This window comes from Pongo abelii, chromosome 14 (genome assembly GCF_028885655.2).
Source record: "Pongo abelii isolate AG06213 chromosome 14, NHGRI_mPonAbe1-v2.0_pri, whole genome shotgun sequence".
NCBI classification, from domain to species: domain Eukaryota; kingdom Metazoa; phylum Chordata; class Mammalia; order Primates; family Hominidae; genus Pongo; species Pongo abelii.
In genome coordinates, this window is record NC_071999.2 from 23,508,483 (window position 1) to 23,534,988 (window position 26,506).

Genomic DNA, 26,506 nt, shown 5'->3' on the forward strand with positions numbered 1-26,506 from the left:
CACTCTGACCTTCCATCAATGTAGCCAGCTAGATTGTAAGTTACCGGCTTCTATTCTGCAGGAGAACTTTGAGTCTCGGGAGACTCAGGGTTTCTTCCTTCCGCCTCTCGAAGTGCATCTTTCATTTGCTTTTCTTTGTAAAGCCAGGGCTCCTCGGCTGCCTCCCAGGAAGTCCTGCGCTCTGGCGCGCCGCATCTCTCCTGCCGCAGAGCGGCGCGGGCAGTGAGCCGGGCGCTAGGACCGCGGGGAGCCCGGGCGGCCGCGGCGCTACCTTAAACCCAGCCCAATGCCGCTGCCTGCGCCACTCTGCGCGCCGGCGGGGGCTGCGCAGGAGGAGCGCTCCGCCCGGCTACAACGCTCCGCGAGCCGGCGCGGCAACACCTGTTCGCGGCAGCCTGGGCGGCACGCGAGCTCCCGGACGCGGCTGTCCTCGCTCGCCGCTCGCCACCCGTTCTAAGCCAATGGACATCTGCCGAGCCTCTGGAGAATCCTGGATACTAGCTTTGGACGCCTAAAGTTTCTTCTTCTTTTTGTTTTATTATTATTATTATCATTTTTTGGAGGGGGGACCGGGAGGGGAGATTTGTCGCCGTCACCAACGTGAGATTTTTTTTTCCCCTTGAAGGATTCATGCTGATGTCTGCAGAGTCGGTTAGAGAGTAAAAACAGCGCATGCCTTCCTGGAGTCAGGATCCGTAAATTCTGACGTAGCCCGTGCATCTTAAAAATCCCTATAATAACGCCTAGGCATTTAAGTTGCTATGGTCATTCTGATCTCAAACCAAATGGAGAAACTACGGATTTTTTTTCCTTATTACGGTCGGATGGGATGAAGACCTTCCTGCCTGCTAAGAGCTGGGGATCTATCTATAGAGATACATAGATATGTTTATCAGTATGTCAGTGTGTGAGTATAAAGTGGTGGTTTCTTAGACTATCAGTGGTTTGACCTTGAACCTGTGCCAGTGAAACAGCAGATTACTTTTATTTATGCATTTAATGGATTGAAGAAAAGAACCTTTTTTCTTCTCTCTCTCTGCAACTGCAGTAAGGGAGGGGAGTTGGATATACCTCGCCTAATATCTCCTGGGTTGACACCATCATTATTGTTTATTCTTGTGCTCCGAAAGCCGAGTCCTCTGATGGCTCCCTTAGGTGAAGTTGGGAACTATTTCGGTGTGCAGGATGCGGTACCGTTTGGGAATGTGCCCGTGTTGCCGGTGGACAGCCCGGTTTTGTTAAGTGACCACCTGGGTCAGTCCGAAGCAGGGGGTCTCCCCAGGGGACCCGCAGTCACGGACTTGGATCATTTAAAGGGGATTCTCAGGCGGAGGCAGCTATACTGCAGGACTGGATTTCACTTAGAAATCTTCCCCAATGGTACTATCCAGGGAACCAGGAAAGACCACAGCCGATTTGGTAGGTATACCATTAACCCTTTAGTGTCCATGAGATGACATGTTGAAATTATAACTACCAAGAAGGTGGTGGCCGGGTGGGGGGACGTGGGAAGGGTTCTCCCCTCCTCCCCTCTTTCTCTGTATCTCTGTCTCTCTCTCTCTCTCTGTCTTGCCAGCTCCGAAAAAAAAATGCCTCCGGAATTGCAGATCTGCTGCTGGCACTGATGCAAGTATACACTGAAAGGCCCCCTACTTTTAATTTAAAGGGGGGCATAATTTATAAATATAATACAAGTTTCCAGTTCTTTTGCATCAGATACACTGGTTTAGGAAGTTTCTTTTGAATGGACTGATTGCACGAGTTTAAACCTTTAATCATTAACTACTAAGAACTTAATGCAGTTTCTTGAAGGCAGTGGGTATCTTGTACCCAAATTAAGGTTTTTTTTCCTTTCCCCCTTTCCTCTAGTAAGTATACTGCTTGAATTGCATATTAAGCGCATTGTTTATTCCCCCCTGTGAGGGTCTAAAAGCCCCATAGGCGAAGGTTGCTGACGGATTGTCCTGTTGGGAGGACTAAAGTCATATTTTAGGCTCCGTGAAAAGCAGGGGCAGAGGCTTGGGGGAAAATGACTTGGGAAGAGGCAGGACGCTCAGGGGTTTTTGTCCTTCCAGCTATCAAGTGATAACCTCTGCTTTTAAATTTCCATAGTGTGCAGCCCGTGTAGGTCTCCTGCGTGGCTCTCTGGTGTGAGTGTGTGCGCGAGTGCAAACGCTGCGAGCTAAATTTTAAAGGGCATTCCGAGGATTTCATTTTTCAGCGGAGGGTATTTGTGACTCAGCACTGAGGGCTGCAGACTCGAGGGCTGGTGGCTCTGCCCACTTTATGCCTGCACACACGTGCTTGCCGGGGCGCCCTGAGCCCAACGGCACGAAGTCAGCTAACACAGTCCCAATTGGGTGGACTCTTGAGTTTTTTCCTTACTTAAAAAAAAAAAAAATTAAGCGCCAGTTTGGGCAACTAGACTGTTGGAAGGAGTTAACTTCTGAGTGAACCCACCTGACAACACTTAAACTAGGTCGTAAAAAACAAAGTCCTGCGGTGATTTTTCTTCCTCATGCTTTAGTGCCAGATGTTGAACACAATCTAAACTGTATGTTTAGCTTCGTGCGGCTGCGGATGATGCCAGAAGGTGAGGAGGACTTAGGCCTGGACTGGGGATGGTCCCAGATCCAAGAGGCCCAGGATTTGCTCCTCGTGCTCACCCCTGAGCCTAAGCCCACAGCTGAGCCTAGTAGTGTGAAATTGCTCTGGCCGTCTCCACTCGCTGCTTAAAAAAAGTTATAGCTCTTTGCTTTGCAATTATTCAGTTGAAATATAACTATCCCCTCCCCACCCCAGAAGTAAAGGTAGATTCTGGTTGTCGCAAAGAGAAGACTAAACTTTACTAAAAGTGCTGTTTCCATCTGGCCTCTTTAAGGGCTGCCACCCTGCCTAGCGTTCGATACCAGAACAACAGGCAGTGGGCGGCCCTGGGTGGGCGAGCGAGTGTGTCCGGGGCCGCGGCGGCCACCCTCAGGGTGTCGGGGCCGCGCCGACCGAAGCAAGCGGCGTGGGCGGCCGGCCTAGGTGTGCCAGGCGGCCGGAGCTCCAGCCCTCCCGCGCTCGCGGCCGGCAGGTGCCCGCTCGGCCGCCCGGGCCCCGCGGCGCACTTAGCGGCTGCCCGGCCGGCTCCGCGCGGTCCTAAACGCGCTCGCGTTCCGGCTCCCTTTCCGCCCGGCTCGGGTGCGCCCTTCAGTGCTGCGGGGACCACGGGGGCCGGGGGGTGGCAGGCAGGGGCTGACACACTTCTGGCCGCGTTTAGGGAATCCGGTTTTTCATTTTGGCCCAAGTTGAGCCCCTTCGATTTCTCTTTGTGTTTGAGAGTGGGTCTGGCGGGGCTGACAGCCGCCGCCCCGGGCTGCGCGGTGGTTTGCGGTGTGGGAACGGCTGGAGGCGCGCGCAACGGCAGGAGAGTTGGTGGCGGGGACAGAGGACGGGCTGGAGGTCGGACCCCTGAGCTCCCCTGTCCCATTCCGTGTCCTTCTTCTGAAGCACGTAGCCCGGTTTTGGAGACTCGAAGGGCTCCGTGGTGCCCGGGAGGTGGGTCGGGGGACCCTGGCCGGAGCCGCAGGGGAAGGAGTGGGGGTGGGGGGGACAAAGGGCCGCGGAGGCGGGCGGAGGGGGCGGCGTGCTATTGTTAACCGCTTTCCGAGAGCAGAGCTCGCGAGCTCGCCGATCGCGATCTGGCTTTCCCGCGCCCCCGCCTCCGCTCCGGCTTCACAGCCGGGGGAGCCCGGGGTGTGCGCGGAAGCGCGGCGGGGGCGCACGGCTGCAGGGGCGCCGCGGCGGGCCTGAGCCGGTTTTATTGTGTGGATCAGCCGAGCCTGTCTTTGAGAGACCCTGTTAAAACTCCGGTGCAGCACGACTGGGCCCTGGTGTGCAGAGATTATGGGATGTCCTAGTTGGGGTTTCTTCACGCACGCCTTCCCTCCATGATCTTTTTTTTTTTGATGCAGTCACCTTTAGGATAGGACGTTTGCCACATGCAATCGAGTCATTAGAAATCTCGTAACTCTGCCACTGGGGAGAGCGCGGATGCAAGGACAGGGGCCACGCGGGAGGGGAGGGCAGGAGAGGCGCATTCTAGGGTGAGCGGATGAGGACCGCGGCGGGCTACAGTGGCTCAATAGAGACCGTTAAACAAAAAGCTAGACTCCTCACCCCTAGAGGTCAGAGAAAGGTGTTGTCAAGGAAGTGGCATCTCCACTCCTTAGACGCTCTCGGTACAGTGTTAGGGGGGATGTGGGGGCTGGGGGGAGGGGCTAGGGGTAGGGTTGGATGGGAGGGGAGCGGAAGCCCCGGCCCAGGTTGGGGACTGGGGGCGCCGAGCCGCTAGCTAGCCCGTCGGCCTGGCGTCGGCCGAGGGGGAAGGGCGCCCTGGCGCTCCGCTGTGCCACTCACTCTGGCTGGGATGGAGTTGAGTGGGTGGCTGTGCGCAGTGGGGGTGGGGAAGCAGGGTGAGGCAGGAGGGTTATTTAAGTCTTTTATCCGGTTGCAGTGAGAAGCGGGCCCCCGGGGTGACAGCAGTGCCGCGGTCTCCCGCTGCTGCCGCTGCGGCAGGTCCCAATATTAGCAACCTCCGCAGAGCGGTGGTGCGTGTGCCGGGAGCCTCCTACCCTCGCCTTCCCAGCCCCGCCCGGAACGAGGCCGCGGCGCCGCTAGGACCCCGCGGCGCGCGCGGGGAGGGCGGAGGGAGGGCACAGGCGCCGGGAGGGGGCGAGGGGGCTGCGGCGCCCCGGCTCTGGCACACCTGGCGCTCCCGCGCGCCGCTGCGGCCTCACCTTCGGCCCTCCTCCTCCGGCAGCAGCCTCTCCTCCGCAGCCCGGTCCCCCTCTGGGGACTTCGTCCTCACACTCAGTTTCTCTAGAAAAGAGTAACTGTAGGTGGGGGGTGGGGTGGGTTTACACTTTGATTAAAATAGAAGGTGCATTTTCTACCTGAAATCAAACAGCAGAAGGAAACGTGCTGGAAAAAGGATTTTTGCCGCCCCCATACAGCCGCAGGTGACTGCAGCTGCTGGCAAGCTTGGCAGTGACACAGCAGCGGCAGTGCAGAGGACGTGGGGGTGGGGGAGTCTTACTGTTCCAGCAGGAGCTGCAGAGGTGACAACTTAGGTGGGACCTTGAAGGAGCCTTTTTTTTTTTTTCCCCTCGGGTTGGTGGTGTGGAGATAAAATTGAACAAGGAGAAAAGGAACTCGCAATTGTATCTCTGTGCAGTAGGCTGGGGGAGCGAGATGTCTTGTTTCATCTGTATATCTATATACCTATATATATAGCTCACTTTTAAAGCGCTCCAGCCTTGCTAGATGGACAAAAATGTGAGCAGAAAATCATTTGGGGAAATAGTAATGTAAAATAATAAAAACATGAACGCTGGGCCTGATCTGCTATTTAACTTGCTTGGGAAACCGAAGTCTGTTCCCTTTTTGGCTGGGGTTAGGTAGCTCTGAAAGGCCTGTCTTCATCAGGACCTCAGATGAGCACCCAAACTGGGGCTTCCATTCAAAGGGGGGGTCAGGTGAAGGTTTTACTAGAGGGGAGAAATATGATAGTATGATTTTTTTTAAACAGGTGTTTAAAACTTATTTCCAGGGTTTTGAACTTTAATTCTGTTCTATGTATCTGACTCTTCAATGTCTCAGGAAAACACTGGGTGTTTAAGGAGATGGTTTTAGGATTGCTTCAGGTTCTGGAAAAATTAGTGGAGTTATAACTCCCATTCAGTTAGTCATTTCCTATATAAACTCTATGAGATATGCTCAAGTTGCTACAGATCCGAACTTACCCCAGTGCAGGATCTGAGATGGTTGATCTGGCAGCCCTGGTTCGAGCTTCTCTGGGTGAGCAGGAAGCTCTGCAGGGAAGAGGCTTAATCATGAATTTTCTGCAGCCTCATGCCCTGCCCCTCTCGACAGTCTGCATACATTTGTGTGGTCTGAAGAGTGCGGTTCTGTAATGTGTTGGGGGCTCTTAGGTCAGAGAACCATGTCATGAGGGCCAGAGTGGAGCAACTCTGACTGCCTTGCCCTCCCGCTGCCTTGCATGGCCTTGGAGGTGAGGCCCAGCACAGATGGGCTCTAGGGGGCGGTGCCAGCTTTGGGATAATGGTCCATGTGAACAGAACTGGGGCAGCCCATCAGCTCTGGGGATAGTCACTAAAAGTGAGTCTGGGGCAATGAGGAAGGTCCGGTGTGGTGATTTTCCTGAAATAGTCCAGGCATTGACCTGGTCTCTCAAGGACCGTGGATGATCTCACACCTCATCAAATCCAGTGGCGTCCCAATGAGCATGTCCTCATTTGGAACTGTTGACTGCTGTGGAAGAGAACAAAGAAATGACAGCAGTCATCGACCCTGTGCTTCCCATGTCACCCTATCACTACCCATTACTGTGGGCCTTCTGAGCTAAGGATGTCAAGGCTGTGTCTGCCCAAAATGAGCGACAGGCTGCCATGGTACACATGTGTGTGCCACAGTTCTAATTTTAGGCACAATCTCATAATTCCCTCCCTTCTTCCTCCCCTTTTCCTTCCTTCTTTTCTTTGCTCTTTCCTTCTTTCCCTTTCTGTCTCCTTGATCATTAAACATTCAGATGTCTCTGCACAGAAGGCTTCTGGCTGTTATTGATCCAGCCCCCTCTGCTGCCCAGTCATGTGAGCAGATAACATGTGGAGTGGGTTGTACTCAGGGAGTGTAGTTGGAAGCACTTGCCTGGCACCAGCTCCACCCCAGAGAGAGGTGAATGGACCTGGTTGAGGTTATAGAATTTATTGTGGACAAGAGGGTACCAGGAATGATGAGGTTTCTGGTCTGGTTGGGGTGGGATCCTGTTGCGGGGTTGCCAGATCTTCCTGACCTTACAACAGTGGAATTCTTTGCATGGGGGAGAATGACTGTGACTCCTACATTCAGGTGGTCTGCTTGTCCTTGCATCACTGAGGTGACCACATAAAAAGCTGGGCTGTTATTTTGACGTCTCTATTTTTAAGGAACTGCATAGAAATGGGTGATGGTTTGAGGTGATGAAATCTTTTCCACCTGGGGTCTCTAGGTAGTTTCTTCTTGCTTGGATAGCTTTTTGGAGACTTATCTCAGGTATTTATTTTCTTGGGAAGCCTCTGACTTGCCTTCAGAAACCCAGATGAGCTGCCCATCTTTGGACTGCCCATACCCTGAACAGCTCCCTCTCAACTGCATTTGCCACACTGTTGTTATATTTATCTGTTTACGTGTCCTTCTTCCCAACAGATGGTGAGCAAAAATTTGAGGGTAATAGGACCTAGGCTATATCCGGTTCATCTTTATATACTCAATAAATGGCATGGTGCTTGGCTTATAATAATCCCTCAATAATAGCTTCTTGAATGAAAAAGTGAACGAATATGAATTACAGCTGTCTTGTCAATGCCAGAAAAAGAAACTAGATAGATATCTTAATATCTTCATTTCTAAATTATATAATAATAATACTTGCAGAACTCAGCTATATGAAAATGGTACAGAAATCACAGAAACATTAAAAAAGGTAAAACCAAATGTAAGATGTGCATAATAGTTAAGGAAATAGGTTTTGGAGTCCAATTGCTTGGGGGCTAATTATTAACCTCTTTAAACCTCAATTTCCCCATTTGTACACTGGGGATTAGAATATTGTAATGCCTAGAGTTGTTCTGGGGATTAAATGAGAGAAGGCCTCTCATTTGGCATAGACTAAATGCTCAAGAATTTTCACTATTACAATTATCATTGCTGCTGCTGTTATTTTTTTTTCTTGATGTTCTGCGGACCAGGCAGAGAAAAGGTTTTGTGAAATCACATGCACCTTATTCTTTGTTGGACCTGATGGGCAACATTGGCTAATATTCATTATTAGTCCTCAGCTACTCCATGTGCAGGGAAAACAGAAAGATCATCACATGCTCCCTTAGAAGCTGCAAATATTTTTTAGTTTTATGATTAAATCTTTCCTTATTGACCTGGTAAATTAAATCATTCAGACCTCAAAAGGGGCCAAATGTTTCTGCATTTCATCTTACAACAAAAATTGAACATTAATTAACTCCTTACATTAATTTCAGGGTATGTATGACCCACATTTTGGTGTGCTTTCAGGTAACTAAGAAGATATTCACATACATGTGACTGCTAATAATAATAAAATGCCACAATTTTAATTATTTTGACTCAGAAGAATAGTACAATGAAATAAAATGCATCGAAAAGGGAGTGCATCTCATGAAAAATGAATCTCATGGAAATATTGCCTTATTTATATTCCCATTTGCTTTGGAAGTAGGGAAGGCTAGTAATAAACTGGCTTCTTTTAGATGTATTTTCCATCATAGAGTCATAGATTATTAGATTCAAAACACAATTTGTAATTTCACTTTTTTAAATATACTGTTTAACATCCTATTAAAATAATTAAATTAAGCACAAGATAAATTTGTTACATTTTGTCCTTATAAAAGAATTAGGAATACCCCTTTAGAAGAAATAGCTCTTCTTTTTTACATCACCTTGGAATAGTTTCCTCTTGAGTTAATCCTTTATTAGATTTATGCTGTTCATGTCTTCTTTTGATTGCAGTACCAGTGTATTTTGTGAGAGTTGCAAAATTAATTGTTGAAAAATTCATGTAAGTGCTTTTTTATTGGTCACATGAGACTGACTATAGCACATTGTTACCCTAAGTTTTTTTCTGAACTCTTAAATGTAAGTAAAATTTTTAATATTTGAAAGTATTTTTAAAACAAGAACTCAATATTTGATATGCATTAATGTAAGGTCTACATAAAATGTAGCACTTTAATTTACAATAAAAAGGAAAAAATGGCTGAGTACAAATAATATTAGCAGTGTCCGGCCGGGCGTGGTGGCTCACGCCTGTAATCCCAGCACTTTGGGAGGCCGAGGCGGGTGGATCACGAGGTCAGGAGATTGAGACCATCCTGGCTAACACGGTGAAACCCTGTATCTACTAAAAATACAGAAGAAAAAAAAAAAAAAAGAAAAAAAAGCCTGGCTTGGTGGCTGTCCCAGCCTGAAGTCCCAGCTACTCGGGAGGTTGAGGCAGGAGAATGGTGTGAACCCGGGAGGCGGAGCTTACAGTGAGCCAAGATCGTGCCACTGCCCTCCAGCCTGGGCAACAGAGCGAGACTCCATCTCAAAAAGAAAAAAAAAAAAATTAGCAGTGTCCTAAATATACTGTGAGCTAATCATCTTATAACCACACTATAGTTACAGAAATTGAAACTGCTGTTGTGTGGCCATAAAATTCTGGATTTATGCCCAGTTTAGGTGTTATTCTTAGTGAGGTAAGCAAGGGGAAAGAAGGAAGTAAAATAAGATCATTGTGTTGATTTGATTTTGGAATACAGCATTCCATGCCTACTTTAAATCAAGAGCAGTATTTATCTCTGCAGAATATTATTGTTTTAATTGCTTAACTATCTCTTTGAGTTTTAGATAAGTATAGCAAAAACCAATACTTTGTTTAAGCAAAAATATTTGGGATGTATGTGGGCAGTTTTAGTTTTCTAGATAGAGTTAAAAAAAGTTAACACAATAGAGAGCTGGATAATTTTCTGTATAAACCAATCAAGGCTTTAGTTAGCACTTCATTCTCTTATTTTGAGAGACTATTCTCTAAACAGAAAACTTTTTTTTTTTTTTTTTTGCTACTTAAACAGGTATTTCTTTCTCCCAGTTCTAAAGGCTGGGAAGTCCAAAAGCAAGATACTCACACACAGATACTTAACTTCATGTTTATAAAGTGGAAATAGGTTGTCTTTTTTAAAAAAAGTATTCTGTTTGTGAATGGTCTTATGTCTCTCAAAATAAGAGAATCACAGACAGATGCTTAACTTCATGTTTACAAAGTGGACGTAGATTGTCTTTGTCTTAAATTCTACTCTTTTAAGTTAATTAGATTATGTACACACTGGTTTTTCTGTCCTATTCTTAGCATATCTATGTAGATACTAACTTTTTAATTTTTAAAATGTTTTGTTTATTGTGTAAGTCATGTTGGTAAGTAGTTTTGTATCATTATAAGATAGAATTTAGTTGAAAATCAATTCTTTTACACAGTGATTTTCAAAGAGAAGACACTTCTTTAACTAGTGCGGGGTTATCCAAGTGGGGAGCTGGGCTCAGTGTCCTCTCCAAAACCCCAGGGATGCTGAGACTCTAAGGACATGCTCCGTGATCTGACCTGTCCTCTGCCTTCTACCCTTTGTCTACAGGCATTCTGGAATTTATCAGTATAGCAGTGGGCCTGGTCAGCATTCGAGGCGTGGACAGCGGACTCTACCTCGGGATGAATGAGAAGGGGGAGCTATATGGATCAGTAAGTACTGGAGGGACTTCATCCAGCTTTATGCTCCATGTTTGATTTGAACAGCTGTCTTTTCTCTGGATTAAAAAGGGCCAGAAATGCAACTGAGTCTGTTTGGAAGGCGAGTGTAAGTTTTTACTTTTTGAGGAAAGCCATTTTATTTTTATTAATAGATAAACAGCTCTGCATCTTCACTAGACCAAAGTTGCTAAGAAAATGCTTTATTTATATGCCAAACCATCTTAATTATCAAGTAAATAAAAAAATTTACAAGTGTGAAAAATCCCATCTCCTTGTATTGAATGAGAGTTATTTTTGAAATGAATTGAAATGATCTCCTCCTAAGCTTTGCCAAGCATTGTAATTAAAACTAGAAATAGACCATGCAGTGAATCTAAACTCTCTCTGAGCTACATCCAAGATTTTCATTATGCAGAGAAGAAGGGAGATGGAAATTGTTGTCAGATATTTTTGTATGCGAATAAGAATATTACGATATTGTAATTATTTGCAAATGTTATGAATTTCTTTTTTCCCACTCCCCATCGCCACTAGGTTGTAAAGTCCTCATGGGAGACAGTGAAGAAGTATTTATTGTGCTCTGCCAGGTGCCAGACAGGCACTGTTCTAGGTGCTGAGGTGTGAATGAGACAAAGTCTACTCTTCCACTCTGTGGCGGGGACTAACTTTCCATCATGGTATCACTTTACTCCTATTAATGCAGTACCTAAAACACAGTGCATGGTACGCAGCAGGGACTTAATAAATTTTTGCTGAATGTATAAGTATGAATAATATATACTAACTTGGGTTTCCAACATTCAAACTTGTAATGAAATTAATCTTTAGTGTTTCTTTCTCTCTTTCTTTTCTTTCTTTTTTTTTTTTTGAGATAGGGTATTGCTGTTGCCCAGGCTGGAGTGCAGTGGTGTAATCATTGCTCACTGCAGCCTGGAACTCATGGGCTCAGAAGATCCTCTTGCCTCAGCCTCCTGTGTAGCTGGGACTATGGGTGTGCATCACCACACGTGGTTAATGACCATTTTTTTTTTTTGTAGAGACAAGGTCACGCTGTGTTGCTCAGGCTGGTCTTGAACTCCTGGCCTCAAGTGATCCTCTTGCCTTGGTCTCCCAAAGTAATTTATTATTGCAATTACTGGTGGTCAAATGAGAATTTAATCCATGTTTTCTGAAATATGAGAACTTTAGTTTACAAAAAGTTGAAAATGAAAAGAAGCTTAGAATGAGAAAAGTTTTGGAGTTCTCAATACACAGAAATGAAGGGCAAAAATTTTTCTAGATAAAATTTTCTACCATTAGGCTTGTAAAAATATGTATATATAGATACACACATATATATAAAATGCTAAAATGTATTTGTAAATATAGGATTGACTTTAGCTTTTTAAACACAGTGGATGGTTTAGGCAAAATTATTAACTCCCTACACAACTTTTGTGAATACCTTTAAGTGTGAAGAAAGATAAGATACAAGATAAAGTAAACTTACATTAAAAAAATAGAAAATGATGTTCCTTTTTGTCACAACTTCAGTGTTTTTTTTTTTTTTTTTTACTTTTAGGTATGTAATGTGGGTTTGAGTGGGTCACAGTTGAACTCAATAAAATGCTTTTTTTGTGTGTGTAGATGAGAAGTTCTGAGTTTTAGTGTGTAGATGGAACTTTATCACAGTGGCCTCCAAATTTTTTGATCACGTATCCCCACCAAAAAAATTTTTTTTGAATATGCATCTCAACATATGCATTTCAAATAAATATACTTAATTTGAGTGTGCATCTCAAATATTAAATTATTTTAAAATTGTATATCTCAAAGTATACTTTATATATGTTATTTTATAAGAGATACAGCTAAGGAAACAATTTTAAAGAATAGAATGAATGAGGAAACCTAAATAGGGGCCCTACGATTTGTTCCCCACTCCAAGGATCACCTTGCACACCCCTCTGAATTTTTCCCGGTTGAGAGCTGACCAGTCTTTCAGATGAAATCACCAGCATGATTCAGACTCCTGTGGTTTATTGGTTGACAAGGAGAGCATGTCTAATTTTGTGTTCAGTAAAGCTGCTGGTAGGATTGTTGCCCAGGCTGAGTCTCATTTCTCCTTCTGGATGATTTAAATGGTTTCTTACTCATGCCTTCCTGTGTGGCACACCCCAGTTCCTAGCACAGTGCTTGGGGCAGCATAATAGGGACACTGAGTGTAGACGCACGGAGTGCCAGTGACAATACTGTGGGACACGGCAGCCAGGTAGACAGCTGGAGAGCACCATCTTTCCCCTTTTCTGGGAAGCCCAGCTGTCTTCTTAGGTTTTCTGTGGCTCCTGGCTGCCTCACCTTGGGCTTTTTGAGCACACACACAGTGCGTGGGCAGGAGTAGACTTGTCACCACTGCCATACAGCCGCACATCTTGCCAACAGTCCAGTCATGGAGTCCCAGCCAGGCAAAGGGCAATGAAACAAAGAGTAAAATGGCTCTTCTTCCATGTGTGCTTGAGAAGTGCACACCTTCTCACATGAAGAGTGCCCAGGCATGGAAACTGCTCCGAGGAAAGGTGGCTGCGAGAGACACTTTTCCGTATTATGCTTTCCTTGTGGAAACGTCTTCAGCTGCTTTCCTGCATCCCTAGTCTTGTCTCCAATCCATTCTCCACACTGATGGCAGAAGTACCTTCAAAACCCAGACAGGAGTGTCATTTGTGTGTAGAGATCCCTTCAAATACTTGCTTTTGAAGGATACTGCCCACATTCTTTAATGTGGCATCCAATGCTTAGGATGAACCGCTGCTTGGATCTGCTTTGCCAGGAGCATCACGTGTGCCTCTTTGCCTATGCAACTCGAGTCTATTTGCTGTTTTCCAAACACATCATGCAGTCTGATTTATACTTGTGGCCAAGTGAATTTCTCTCTCAGATGCCTTTCTCTTGCCTTCTCCACCTGAAGAAGCAGGACTCTTTATTTAAAATTCAATGGAAATATTACTTCTTCTGCAAAACCTTCATTACACCCCCAGTTCTAATCCTATTTATTCTAGTTAGCATTTCTTGTGTTTTCCTTTGGGCCCTAGGAATACTTTGTTCCCATTATTACATAAGTCACAGTACAGTTTACAGTGTGGTCAATTGTATTTCTCTATTCCCTAATGTATCTAAAGGGCATGGACCACATTCTTTTTTTTTGAAGGTTTCCTAACACACAGCAATGGCTCTTGTACATAGTAGGTGCTCAATGAACGCTCATTGGGTTGAACTGAATTAAAAATTATGATTATTTCTGTCCCTCATCGGATGCATAGATGTGGCCTCACAGTATCTCCCTTGTATGGCTACTGTGTATTTAGGTCTCCAGTTGAAGGAGGAATCACCATCTTCCATTTCTATGCATAATTGGCTTGTGTGTGCCTGTGTTGTCTCTGGTGTGTGTGGCCCGAGGGGGATGAGGCTGAAGCTGGAGGAAAGATAATGTAGTGTCAAGAGCATGGTTAACTCTCATTCTGTATCTGCTACGAAGTAGGCACCAGGCCCTCTTTCTCCTCTTCTGTAAGATGAAGAGCTCGAGTTAGACATCTGGAATGTCTCTTCCCGGTCTGGATGGATCCCAAGAATTCTGTAGTTTGAATTTCTCAGCCTTCTTTCTCAAGTCTTCTCTGTCTGACCCATGATGTTCTCTGTGCACACAAAATGTTTGTGCAGTGAGACCTTTTTGTCTCTTTTGTAAGGAGCTGGGAGGGAGGCTCCTGGGCAGCAGGTTATTTCCCTTTGGTCTGTTCCTCCTGCAGGTGAGGGGGAAGGTGAGAGTGAAAGTCTTGTTCCTCAGGGGCTGGAATCTCATATTTCCCATTGGGTTTGCGGTTATCATTCCTTGTGTGGCAGTGAGAATGAGGAGTGACTAAAATATCTCATTTTCATTGTGATGAGCTTGAGAGAAGGAAAGAAACGGGCAATGGTTGTGTTACTAAATACACTAACATTTGGAGCCTCCAGGAATCTTTATCTGTGTGAAGTTGCATGAAGCTCGGTAAACTAAATTGGAGATTTTTTTTTTTTCTAAACAGTTAGAAACTGATTTCATTATGAAAGAAGGTAAATGGGAGATTTGGGGAAATCACTTTTATAAAGTAAATGTGTAAATGTGAAATTCATTTAAAGCGTATTTTCCTATTTTGGGATTAATTTTCTCTTTTCATCTGTGTAGTTTTTGTTTGCTTGTTTTTGTCTTCAGGTTTACCTTGAGAGTAGATCTAAAAGGTCAGAGGTAAATGGGTTAATACTTCTTCAGAAAAATATACAGGATTCTGATATCCTATTAGAATGTGGAAATAAGAAAAACTATATTGCTAATGGGTATAATGATTTGATTAGAAGGAGAACATGAATAATTTTAACTTGGGGATGGTGTTTGATTATTGTATTCATGTGATAATTTGTCCATGTATCCATTCATTCATTTGCTTATTTATTTCATATTTATAGCTTTGACTCATCTAGCACTGCGATGAGTGCAAAACAATGAAACAGATAGTTATACTTGTAAATAATTTGGGCGGTGTGAAATTTCTCATAGTAGGGGAATGGCCAGATGTTTTGGCATCCCAGAGGAGTGTTTAAATAACTGCTTGGAGGGGTTGAGCGGTAGCATTTAAAATGGGTCTTGAGGGATAAATAGGAGCCTCAGAAAAGGAAGGGCAGGCAAGTTAGGTCACATGACCCTTCAAATGTCACAATTAAAATACGCTGCCAGGTTGAAATTTCGAGAGGATGTTAGATTACACACATACACAACACACTTGGCCAAGGGATTAGAGTATTCATTAACATTGGTTACTTTTGTTCTTATCAAAAAGATTAGAGGCATGGCTCTGATAATTACTTTTAGAGTCTTAATCTAAACTGTTTATTATAAAAATACTTAAAAACGTTTTTTGATGGAGTCTCACTCTGTCACCCATGCTGGAGTATAGTGGCATGATCTCAGCTCACTGCATCCTCCTGCCTCAGCCTCCCGAGTAGCGGGGATTACAGTGCGTACCACCAAGCCTGGCTAATTTTTGTGTTTTTAATAGAGATGAGGTTTCACCATGTTGACCGGGCTGATCTTGAATTCCAGACATCAAGTGATCTGCCAGCCTCACCCTTCCAAAGTGTTGGGATTACAGGCGTGAGCGCCATGCTCGGCTTTCAAGATACTTTAAAGCATCAAGAATAATTGACCATAATAAATGCCTCCTTAAAAAAGAATGCCATGAAAAAATTAATCTCCTTCAAGAAGCTTGCATTTAACAAAAGGAATTGACCTTTTCATTAAAAAGGTACTAACATTGTAAGGATGTTGGAACATACAGCATGGAGTCTGCAAAAGTGACACTGGAGGATGGCGCAGAGATGGGGGAGGTGCTAACATTTCTGGTTTGTATCCCTTTGTAGCACTTACATTATTTTTCCCAGAATTGTAATTCCTGCTGGTCTCTTTGTTAGATGAAATTTTTTGGAGTCAGAGTCTTTGGCTTTATAACTTTTCTGTTTCTTGAAGGCCAGGCAGGGCAATTTATTTGCAGTTGGCATGTGGTAAATGTTTGTTGACACAGTTATTCACTCTGTCGTGAACACGCACATGCAGTGTCTACTGTACATGAGCATCAAATAGCGGTAGCACTGATACAGGGTTGTGAACTTGTAGAGTCAGGGTGTTTCCACAGGAATTAGTCAGCTACTGAAACTGAAAATGAGAGAGGTTAAGTGACTTGCTCAGAGGCCCAAAACTTGTAGATGCAGAGTGAGGACCAGCCTCGTGCTGACTGCCTCAGACCAGTACTTTGCAGCCGTTCCTAGCCTCATCCTGACAGGTGCTTCTTAAAACAGGTGTTTACTAGTAGGTTTGGTTATGTTTCCAAGGACACAACAGGGCCCTGGTTTATATGACTCCATGTAATCAGTAACCAAGGTATGATGGGTTTCAACTCTGTTTCCAAAGAACAGAAAGTTTCCTTTAAATACCTCATTTGGGGCAGTTTTTTCCGCTGGGCAGACACACATGAGTCAAAGAAGTTTCTTACATGGTGTTCCATATTGTGGGGCAGGAGGCAGGAGCCCTTTAGGTCCCTCTGTCCCAGAATTGAGGGACATATCCACCTCTTTAAAAGGAGACAATGAAGTATCTCAGATCCTTATAATCCTGTATCGACTTAGATTATTTTTATTATGTTATTTGAATATGTGCACACATTAAACTAGATAACTAGATATAAATTCCTTATACCTCTTTGACAACTGTAATTCAAAACATTTATATGCCAAAATTCAAGTTAAATAGCAAGATCAGTAAAATGCACACTGACACAGTGGATTTCATATGAAGGAAGCTGCTCCCTGACTGAGACGACGATGCTGCCTCACTGTAAATGCAGCCTTGGCGCTTGGTGCAGCTTCCTGTGAGCTCAGGGTGCCTGTTCTGCAGAGCACCTCAGGATGACTTGTTCCCCTGCCTCACTTCTTACTATGTGAGTTCCCGGGACAACAAATGATCTCTTCTGGTCTTCACTTATCTCAGACACACCACCGATGTACTCAGTGTGCCTTTTCTTTTTCCTGTTGGTCCTGATGGTGAAAGTATTGTAGCACTGTGTACCACTGACAGTAATTTTAAACCCCAGTCCATTCTTGGGGGACAGTTATGTGGTTGTGGGATAGTCATCTGTGGGCTCCTGGATACCCTTAAAACAATTCTAGTACTTTTTCATTGACATGGAAAGGCAAAGTAAAAACATTCTTGGAGAGAACTTGTGGCCCTGCAGATTATGCCCTTTGCCTTCTAGATATCTGCGGTGCCAGTGTTGGAGAACGTTGCATAGGCATGAAGCTCTGGGCAGGGTCAGAGTTGGGTACGGAGGCCAACCCATGCAATTCATCAGAGACCCCCTCGTCTCCATCAGGTGCTCTGCAGGAGCAATCTGGAGCCACTTTTGAACAAGGAGAATAACCTTATGTGTTCGTGGAACAGGATACCACAGCACATGGCAAGGACCACTCAGCTTCTGATTTGTCACTGTAGTGGTTCAGTTCCGATTGCTTTGATGGGAGACGCTCAGACACGTCCTGTACAAAGAATGCAGTTCACACAAAGGAGATGAATAGGTTCATTTCCTTAGTAACCTACCTGATAACAGGCATGCTCTGGAGATGGGTGGTTTTCAACAGATATTTTAAGTAATTGAGCATTGTCTTATGCTGTGTTTCATATGTGCGTGACCAATTTTCAAAGAATTGAATAATAATTCTTAGATGATGTGGAGGGCAGCTTCTGCTGTATGACTGAGTCCATACATCGTCCTGGTTTTAGAGACGAGGAGGTGAGATTTTAGTGGCTTAGTGACTTGTTGAAGGTCACATAGATGATGACAAGTCAGGATTTGAATGTAGGTAAATTAGTAAATCTTGTCTGATACATATGCATGTTAAAAGTGGCCATCCATTTTTGTAAATAAAAAATATATTTACTAGAATTAATCACATGAATATTTTTAACTGGAATTAACCATATAGTGGAGCAAGGTTTTAATATTTCTTACACAGACGTGATTTTGGAGGATTTTTTTTTTCCAGTAGCCTAGTTTTAACTTAGTGGTTCATTTGTTTCCTTAGCATCTATACTTCTGGCCATTAGTTAGTGGACAGTCATCTTTTAAAATAATGTATCTATTTGATTTTAGTTATGGTGTTGAGCATGGTAACTACATTTACTAATTGTCTAAGGCATACTTAAAACATCCCAAGCTAGTATAGAACACAGGTCTGGAGATTTTCCAGGTTTGGGAAAGGATTATTTCAAATTTTATTAGTTGCTCAGCAGAGACATTTCCCATCTGGGATGAGAATTTGGAGGAATATTGTCGTGGGTTCCCAGGAACATGCTCAGGAATCCCGGAGCAGAGTTTTCCTGAGGACAGGTGCAGCTTTCGCACACGAACCCAATGCCCCTCTTTCCCACGCTGGATTTTACTCTCTTCCCCTCTTCACACTGCTGCATTTTCTGAAGTCCCCCTGCCTCGGTCCCTGCCAGAGAAGCCTGATAAGACAGCCTGAGAGAGTAGTTTTGGGAAGCCCTGAGTCAGATGCCTATTAAAGCTGCCCCATTTTGTAAAGCAGAGCTCTGCGAAGTCAGGGACTTGGTGACTGTGGTTCCAATGGTCCTGCCAGTACTTAAAACCGAGTCTTGCATGCACTTGTCACCTAATGAATGTTGAACGAATGAATGTATTGTCAGTGGGATCCCAAATCATCTTTTTTTTTTTCCTACAAAAAATGGACTAGGCAGACCCTAGTTGATAAGTACTTGATTCATGAATAGGTATTTGAGAGCTGCAGGAGTTGACATGTAGACCTGTGGTTCCTGATTTTGAGTATAAGGTTCCTTTTTTGATAAAAAGTGTTAGGGAGCCCCACATGCTAGTAATTGCACTTCTAAGTGTCTTATGATTGAAAGAATGCATTATGACAGCAACTCCTCTAAATTCATTAGCACTTTCAAATGAATTCCTCACTGAGCAGTCTGTGTGAGGGTCTTTCTTGTCTGTGGCTTGCTGACAGTGCTGACTCCTGCTTCCCCTCATCCTGAGCCTTGAGGCACACTGGAGAAGTCTGATCAGCTTGTTAAGTTAGGGTCTGCAAGGATAACAAGGTGACGGTGGCTTCAGGGACAACAGAGGCCCAAGCCCAGCGTCTCCAAGCTCTTCCTGCCTCTTCCACCTCCTGGCCTCCTAAATCCTGGCATTCCTTCCTTTCACCTCTCCCACATCGCCCCTGTTTTCAGAATGGATTGTTCATCGCATGGAACCCTGGAGAACTCCTCAACCAGAGCCTCAGTGTCATGGACAGTTCCTGAATTGCAGAGCTTCCTGCTTCTCTCCGGGGTAGCGTAGTCTCTCTGGGTTCCCTGAGTTAATACTGTTGCACAGCCTGATTCAGAACAGGGCTCAAATTGGAAGCGCTCTCTAATCAGTCACTCATTCGCACACTTGCTCACACACTCACACACTCTTCCATCCACACATACATGCTTACATGCTCATGTACACATTAACTCTTCTGTTCACACACTCCCATTCACACAAGTACTCCCATGCTTACACACTCACTTGCTCACACACATTCTTTTCACAGTTCACTCACACACACTGACTTGCTCACTCTTCCATTCACAGACATACCCACGTGCTTACACACTCACTTGCTCACACCCACTCACACACTAACATTCACCTACAACACACACACCCTCATACTCATGCACTACCTCACAACCCCTTCTTTCTTGTTTTCTTTCCCAAAGTCAACAAGTCTTATTGATTACCTACTAATAATGCATGCTGGGTGCTTTGTAGGTGCTGGAAATACATTGATCCTCATTATTCACAGACCCTGGTTTTTGTGAATTCGCCTACTTAACTAAAACTTACTTGTAACCCCCAAATCAATATTTGTCTGACTTTCATGGTTATTTGTAGTCATGGGCAAAAAATGTGAGTAGCATCCATGCACACGTTCCCAGCTGAGGTTGAAGAAGACGCTGTTCTTGTCTCAGCTCTGCTGGAAGCAAGGGTCCTTTTTGGGATCTGTTTCGTGTCGTGTGTCACGTTTTGTGCTTTTTATTGGTGATTTTGCTGTAGAAAACATCCTCAGTGTAATACTGAAGTGCGGTCGAGTGTTGCTAAGCGCAAGAAGGCTGTAATGCGGCTTAAGGAGCAAATACGTGTGTTAGAGAAGCTGCTGGTTGTGAGTTTGATGTTAATTAATCAGCAACAGATATTAAATGAGGTGTTCAACAGAAACACACATAAAACAAGGTTACGTATCTGTTGGCTGACAAAAATCTTATGACCAGAGGCTCACAGGAACCCAACCCTGTATTTCCCCCGGGAGCAATGGTTTAGTATTCTAGGAGACTTTATAGAACTTAACTACCTCAAATAAGGAGAATCAGCTGTACCTACAAATGCAAATGTACTTCCTCATGTGGGTGATCTTAGAGCTGATTCAGGAAGAACTTGCAACTTCGTTGAGAGAGTCAGACATGCAAACCAAGAATTATGATTTGGTGTGATGAATGTTAGAATTATAAACAAAAGGGGCTTGGAGAGCTTGCAGGAGGGAGCTTAATTCTAGGAGTAGGAGAGAATGTCAGGATTATTCGCAGAGGAGATGGAGAAAAACAGGCAGGTGTTCTCAGTAGAGAAAGCTTTTCAGCCAAGAAGGCAAGTTTGCTGCAGGGTTTAGAAACATGGAGGCTTCTGGATGTCCCCGGATTCTTTGGTCTTTCCTCTGTCCCTGTCTCATCTGCCTCATCGTGTCTCTGCTTCTGTTTATCCTAGTTGCAGCATCTTTGCTGACATGTGGAGAGTCCTCCCCTGTCAGCATCAGCAGCCCCTCTGGGGCTGTTGTTCAGCATCCTGGCCCGAGAGATGCCCTCCATCCTTACAAAGTGGAGTGGGAACCACTGTCCTGGGCCAGCTTTGGCAGTGGCCTGGTCGCCTCACCCCTTCTGACTCCCCCTCACCAGGGACTGACTTGAACTTGCTCAGAAACATCATTTGTCAGCCGGCTGGCCTGGTGTGCCTCAGTGGCACTGTGACAACCGGCTGAGAAAAATGTCTGCATCCCTGACACCTCCGTTGCAGAGGGCTTCCCCCGAGGACTAAAAAGTTATGGTGCTAAGTGTGAGAGCCACACTCAGAGCTGTCTTTCTTCATGCTGTCTGTAAATGCCTACAATCCTGACATTAGTTGATTCTCTTTTAATCTTTTTTTTTTGGTAATTCTTCATTGAAATCTCTGTTGAAGTTTGCTGCTTCTTTGTAATGAAGTGCCCAGAGCTTAATGCAGTATTCTAAGAACAGACTTGCCAAGGTCGTACCAAAGACATCCCTGTCCCCATGGTACATAGCGTGATTGTTTTGCTGTAGCCCTGAATTATTTTTGCCTATTTAGCTGCCATGTTGCATTGTGTGTTCACACATAATCAGCTGTCTGCTCTCAGCTTTAGGTTCTCCTGCTCTCTTCCTTTCTTTCTCCCTCCCAACTTTGCTTCCTCCCTTCCTTTTTCCCCCTTCTTTGGTTTTCCATGTGAATTTCTGTGTTTCAGATATTTTTCTTCTGGTTGTGTTGACTTGGCTTGTATTCTTTTTCCTTTTCTCTCTCTCTTTTTCAAGCTGATTTTCATTTTGCTGTGTTTTGATGGGAGACTCTAGTCTATACTTGCATGCTGACCAGTTGCAACTTGGAGATAAAGTACGGTTAGTGGAAGCACAGGCCCCGGAATCACCACTTTGTCACTCACTGGCCCTGCAGCCATGGGCCGTCTTCTCACTCTTTCTGAGCTGAGGCTATAGAACGGGCTAACGATAGACACTTCATAGCTGGGCTGTGAGGATTAGAGAAGATGACGCCTACAAATTGGCACATGTAGTGCTTGACTTTTGTGTCTGCTCAGCACATGCTCGTGCTCCCAAGCGTGTGGGGGTGACAGAGATGTTGTACTCACACAAGAGACACACTGACACTGTGTTTCTTGTGAGTTTGAATTCCGAAATTAAGACCCATGACACAGCCTCTGAAGATAAATAAAAAATTTCCTCCAGATCCAAACATGACATTCCTCAAATTATATATTAAAATGCCAACAATAAAGCCTTATTTGCCAAGATTAATTTTACATACTTTATTCTCATATGCTGCTTATGATTATTTTATCTGCTCAATTAAAGAAATTTCTTTTATGAGGGGTTTAATTTACTTTGTGATTATACTTTATTATTTTTTAAATGGTGAACTTACAGGCTGCCATAGCACCCAAAATGCTGTCATCAGAGACGGTCTCTCAGGGTTAAGGCACAATTTTTAAAAAGGTCCATGCCAGCATATTCATTTGGTGTCTTGGAGGAATGGAATGACCAGATGGTCAGGTCACCTTATCCTTGAGAGAATTAGACATAGCTCACCGTAGTGTTGAGGAAGGGAAGGGCCATTTCTATTAATCTATCAAAAGGTGGGGTCAGCATAAGGGTTGAGTTCCCGAGAAATCGGGGCTGACTTGAGTATAGTGGGGGCTAGGAGTTGGGGCCCAAGGAGTGGGGAGGGTACCAGGGACAGCTTCATCTCCCTTGCATTCTTGCTTAGGACTTCTCTGTGGGTATTGGGTGGACATGGGGTGCTGAGGGGACATGGACATCTGCTGTGGGTGTCTGAGAAATTCAAGAGCCACGTGGAAATACATAGTGCCCAGGGGTCCCTGGCATCATTGATCTTCAGGGTGCGTTTTCTCTGCCTTGTGCTCATGTCCAGCTGCTCCCCCAGATTCGAGTGTGCTATGACATTGCTAACTTTTTGGTTTCTTACGGGATTTGGCTTTTCTTCCCAGTAAGTTCTCTTTGGGCAGTTCATGATGTAGGGTTTATTGGTCAAGCAGACAGTTCATGAATGAGCCCTGTCTATTGAGGCCAACATTGGGAAGAGGATGCGGCAGGCCCCAAAGTGCAAGGAAGTAGCGATGCCTTCGAGGACTGTATCCTCCCAGTGGTCTCCCGGGGAAGAGAAGGAGAGCCCCTGGGGCCAAAGTGGCTGTCTTCTTCCCTGTCCTTTCCTCCTTGAAACAGCAATCTCATTCTCTGCCGCCTTCTGGAAGCGTGAATGCAGTCTGTGTTTTCCATCCTCTGCCCCTCCCTGCTGCAGTGGGCAAGTGATGCAGCCCGTTTCATTTGGTTTCTTTCCCTGTTTTCCAACTGAGTCCCTTTTTCATTTCCTGTTCAATACGTCCTTCCAGAGTTACTGTGGATAACTTTGCTTTCCACATTTTGATGTTTCCAAGACTGAATCACTAGAATCTTAGGCTTACAGGGACCTTAGACATCTTAGTGCAATTTCTTCATTTTTACAGAGGAGAAAATGGAGCCCCGGGAATGTTAATCGACTCGCCCACAGTTACTGGATTATGTGTGTGTGTTGCTGGAAGGTCAGCATGCCTCTACTAGGGACACTCTGTGCATCTTTTAGTTTTTCAAAATCTGTCTTTGAGCTTATACTGTCATTCTATTTGTTAATCTTTCATTTTCTGTCCTTTTATTTCTACAAATCATGTGCTGAATTTAGTCTGCTTTCTCTATCATAGAAAGTCTGGTACATTAAAAAAAATTCTGCCCCTTCCAATATCTCCCATGATTATCATGGGAACAAAGTAGATGTAGTCAATTGTCTTTATAGAATGTCTTTCTTGAATCCTTATTTCCTTAATTTTACTTCTCAGCCTTTTAGCTTTCCATTTCTTCTCTGTTGTCTGCCAATCTGATCCTTCAAGGGCATTCTAATCTCAGCTTTTACTGAGTAATATTTAATTTGAAGTATTTTCAGCTTTTGCATATCTTTGATGTGCATTTTAAGTGATCATTGAATTATTTTACTACTCTTACCAGACACTAGTCTATGGGGGAAAAATGTTGTATGTGATTTTTTTTTCAACTTGGTGTTGTAAGATGTTAAATTTGATGAATTTTTCCTGTAGGTTTGTTTATGGAATGATTAAATACATTGACTAAACATTAACACAAGCAAAAATACTTCTTAAAGTAAATATTAAACTTTGAAAACTTGAATTCTATTATTCCCTGAGCAAGACTTTCTTTCCTCTGTGGGAGTGCCCCTCTGGACATGTGTTAAAAGTTTATGAGCTAATATGATTTGCTAAACAAACATTCATTTTTATAGGCAGCTTCCAAGGAAGACCTCTCAATTGTCTAGTTTGTCCTGTGGTATATTTGGCAGGTTCTGTCCTTGGCAGCAGACTGGGTACCACATGGTTGGTGAGCATGCAACACTGAAGATGTGTGCTTCATGTGTGTGTGTTTGTGTGTGTGTGTGTGTGTGTGTGTGTGTGTGTGTGTATGTGACTAGATTCAGCCTGGGACCCCTATCATTGAGTTCCCAAATACTGACGTAAGCAGCTTCTGGGAAAGGGTCTTTTCTGTTTTCTTTTCGTTTTTTATTTTAGGTGGAGGAGGAGTGGAGAGAATTTAGGAATTCTTAGTTTCCTATATACTTTGATGAGACAAAATGAAAAATGGCCTACCTACTTGGTTTATTTTGTTTATGTGGACCAGACACAACTGATTCAATTGTTCCCACAATTCTGATGGCAATTTTGATGGCCAGGAATGTGGATATAAAAGCAGGGCCCATCTGGAATACTGGGGAATTTAGAGGTTTTGGAAAACGGGGCTTGAGGTGAGCCATATTGAGTTGGGTCTGGGTCGGAGCTTCTCATGAAATAAATAGTGCCCTCTTGGCTCGTCTCTCTGTGTTTGTTGCTTTCTGTCTAGTTGGGGACTTCTCCCATGAGAGGAGAGTGAAAAGACCTGGCTTCTTATTAACGGTCCTTTAGTCATTATATTTAATCACCCTGATCCTTGCAACAGCTCCCATTAAGGCTTTACTGCTAGATTATTAATGAGGAAGAGTACACCTGTACGAGTAATTGTGGTTAAGGGAGGTTTAAAATATCATGACTGTAATAAACAGTAGATATGAGAATGAATGATTACATTGAAGTCATTAACTTATGAAGTGTTTGGGACCTCTACAGTGAAGTCAATGTCTGTACAGTCACTGATCATAAACTGATGTGTTGTAGTAGTTTATAACATAGCAGTAAGTAGTCTAAGCGGCCCATTGAGTAGAATAAATGCAACCACGTGGACAAAATGACACCACATGTTTATTAATATGGAAATTATGTTTTAAAATAACAGCATGGCATGAGTCTATACGTTTTCAATAACCATTACTGAGTCTTGACTTTTGAAACAACTCTGGCTTCATTTTTTAAGTGGGCATAGATACGAATTGAGCATAATGTTGCCCGTGTGGATTACACATTTTCAAATTGTCTAATATTTTTAAATAGTGTCAGTATAAGTTTATGTCTTATAACATTCCTAAGCATTCCCTGGGCTGTACTATAATTTTCACATTATTATCTCATACTTTGGTTTTAATAGGATTTGGTAAAAGTTTTGAAGTTTTAATTTCATTTTTTCCCACTGCTTGGAATTTGATGATATAAAATGAAAAGAAGTTTCCATTGTTGCTAACATTCACCAGATTTTGTTCCAAAGCATGGACTTTAGTAGACTTTTGAATTAAATCCACATTCTCCACCCAAGCCTAGTGATATAATCCAACAGTTCAAAGATAGGTATGCCATAAACAGCTATAGTTAAATAATCTAAAAAAAAATTAAAACATGGAAATACAATAAAACAAGGATTGATCACTTTATAGTGGAATACTCTATAAACTGTCTGCATTAGAAACATGTGGTGAGTTTTAAAACATCTGAATTCTATAATTCTAGAGTGTATAGTTTATTTGAAGGCAGACACTCCGTCCCCCACCCCTTCCCTTCATCCGCACATCTGTATAAGAATACAGGTTAATATTTTTTGCTATCCAAATTTGCATTCATTTATTTTTTATTTAGAGAAATGATTTTGGAGTAGAAATACATAACATAAATATTTTCATCTCAACTAAATATTGTATCACTAAGTACTGAAGCGTGATCATAAAGAGATTATTTCTGTAGATCTTGCTACTCCGTCTAAAACAAAAATCACACATTGGCATAATCCCCAATAAAAGGAAGAAATTATTTAAAAGCATATGTATGAGTAGCACAGTCTTTATAACTTTTCATGATAATTTTAATTTTTAAGGGATCTATCTAAACTGATCTGTGTGGCATGATTGGTGTAATTGTAGGAGCTTAAATGTACCAGTGATTTTGCAATGTCATGTTTGCACAATCTCATTTAACTTGTTGACTGAAGTTATATAACCCTCCTGTGTATGGGACAATTGGAATTGGACTCAGCCATCACAAAAAATGCCGGCTGTAGATTATACTGTTTTTCTTTTGTTTGTTTTTGATTTTTAGAGACAGGGTCTCACTCTGTTGCCCAAGCTATAGTGCAGTGTCACAATCACGGCTCACTGCAGTGTCGACTCAAGTGACCCTCCTGCCTCAGCCTCCTGCGTAGCTTGGACTACAGGTGTGCACCACCATGCCCAGCTAATTTTTTGTTTTGTAGAGATGGGGGTCTCA

The 26,506-nt window shown here is 43.7% G+C and overlaps 1 protein-coding gene across 1 annotated transcript in view; it reads left to right on the forward strand.

Moving 5' to 3' along the window:
- Positions 1-299: 299 nt before the first annotated feature.
- The window catches only part of FGF9 (fibroblast growth factor 9), a 34,246-nt gene continuing 8,039 nt past the window's right edge, over positions 300-26,506 (forward strand). Inside the window, exons 1-2 of the mRNA XM_002824073.5 lie at positions 300-1,419; positions 10,251-10,354. Of these exons, the coding sequence (XP_002824119.1) occupies positions 1,143-1,419; positions 10,251-10,354 (381 nt within the window). The 5' untranslated portion in view covers positions 300-1,142. The remainder of the gene's footprint in view (positions 1,420-10,250; positions 10,355-26,506) is intronic.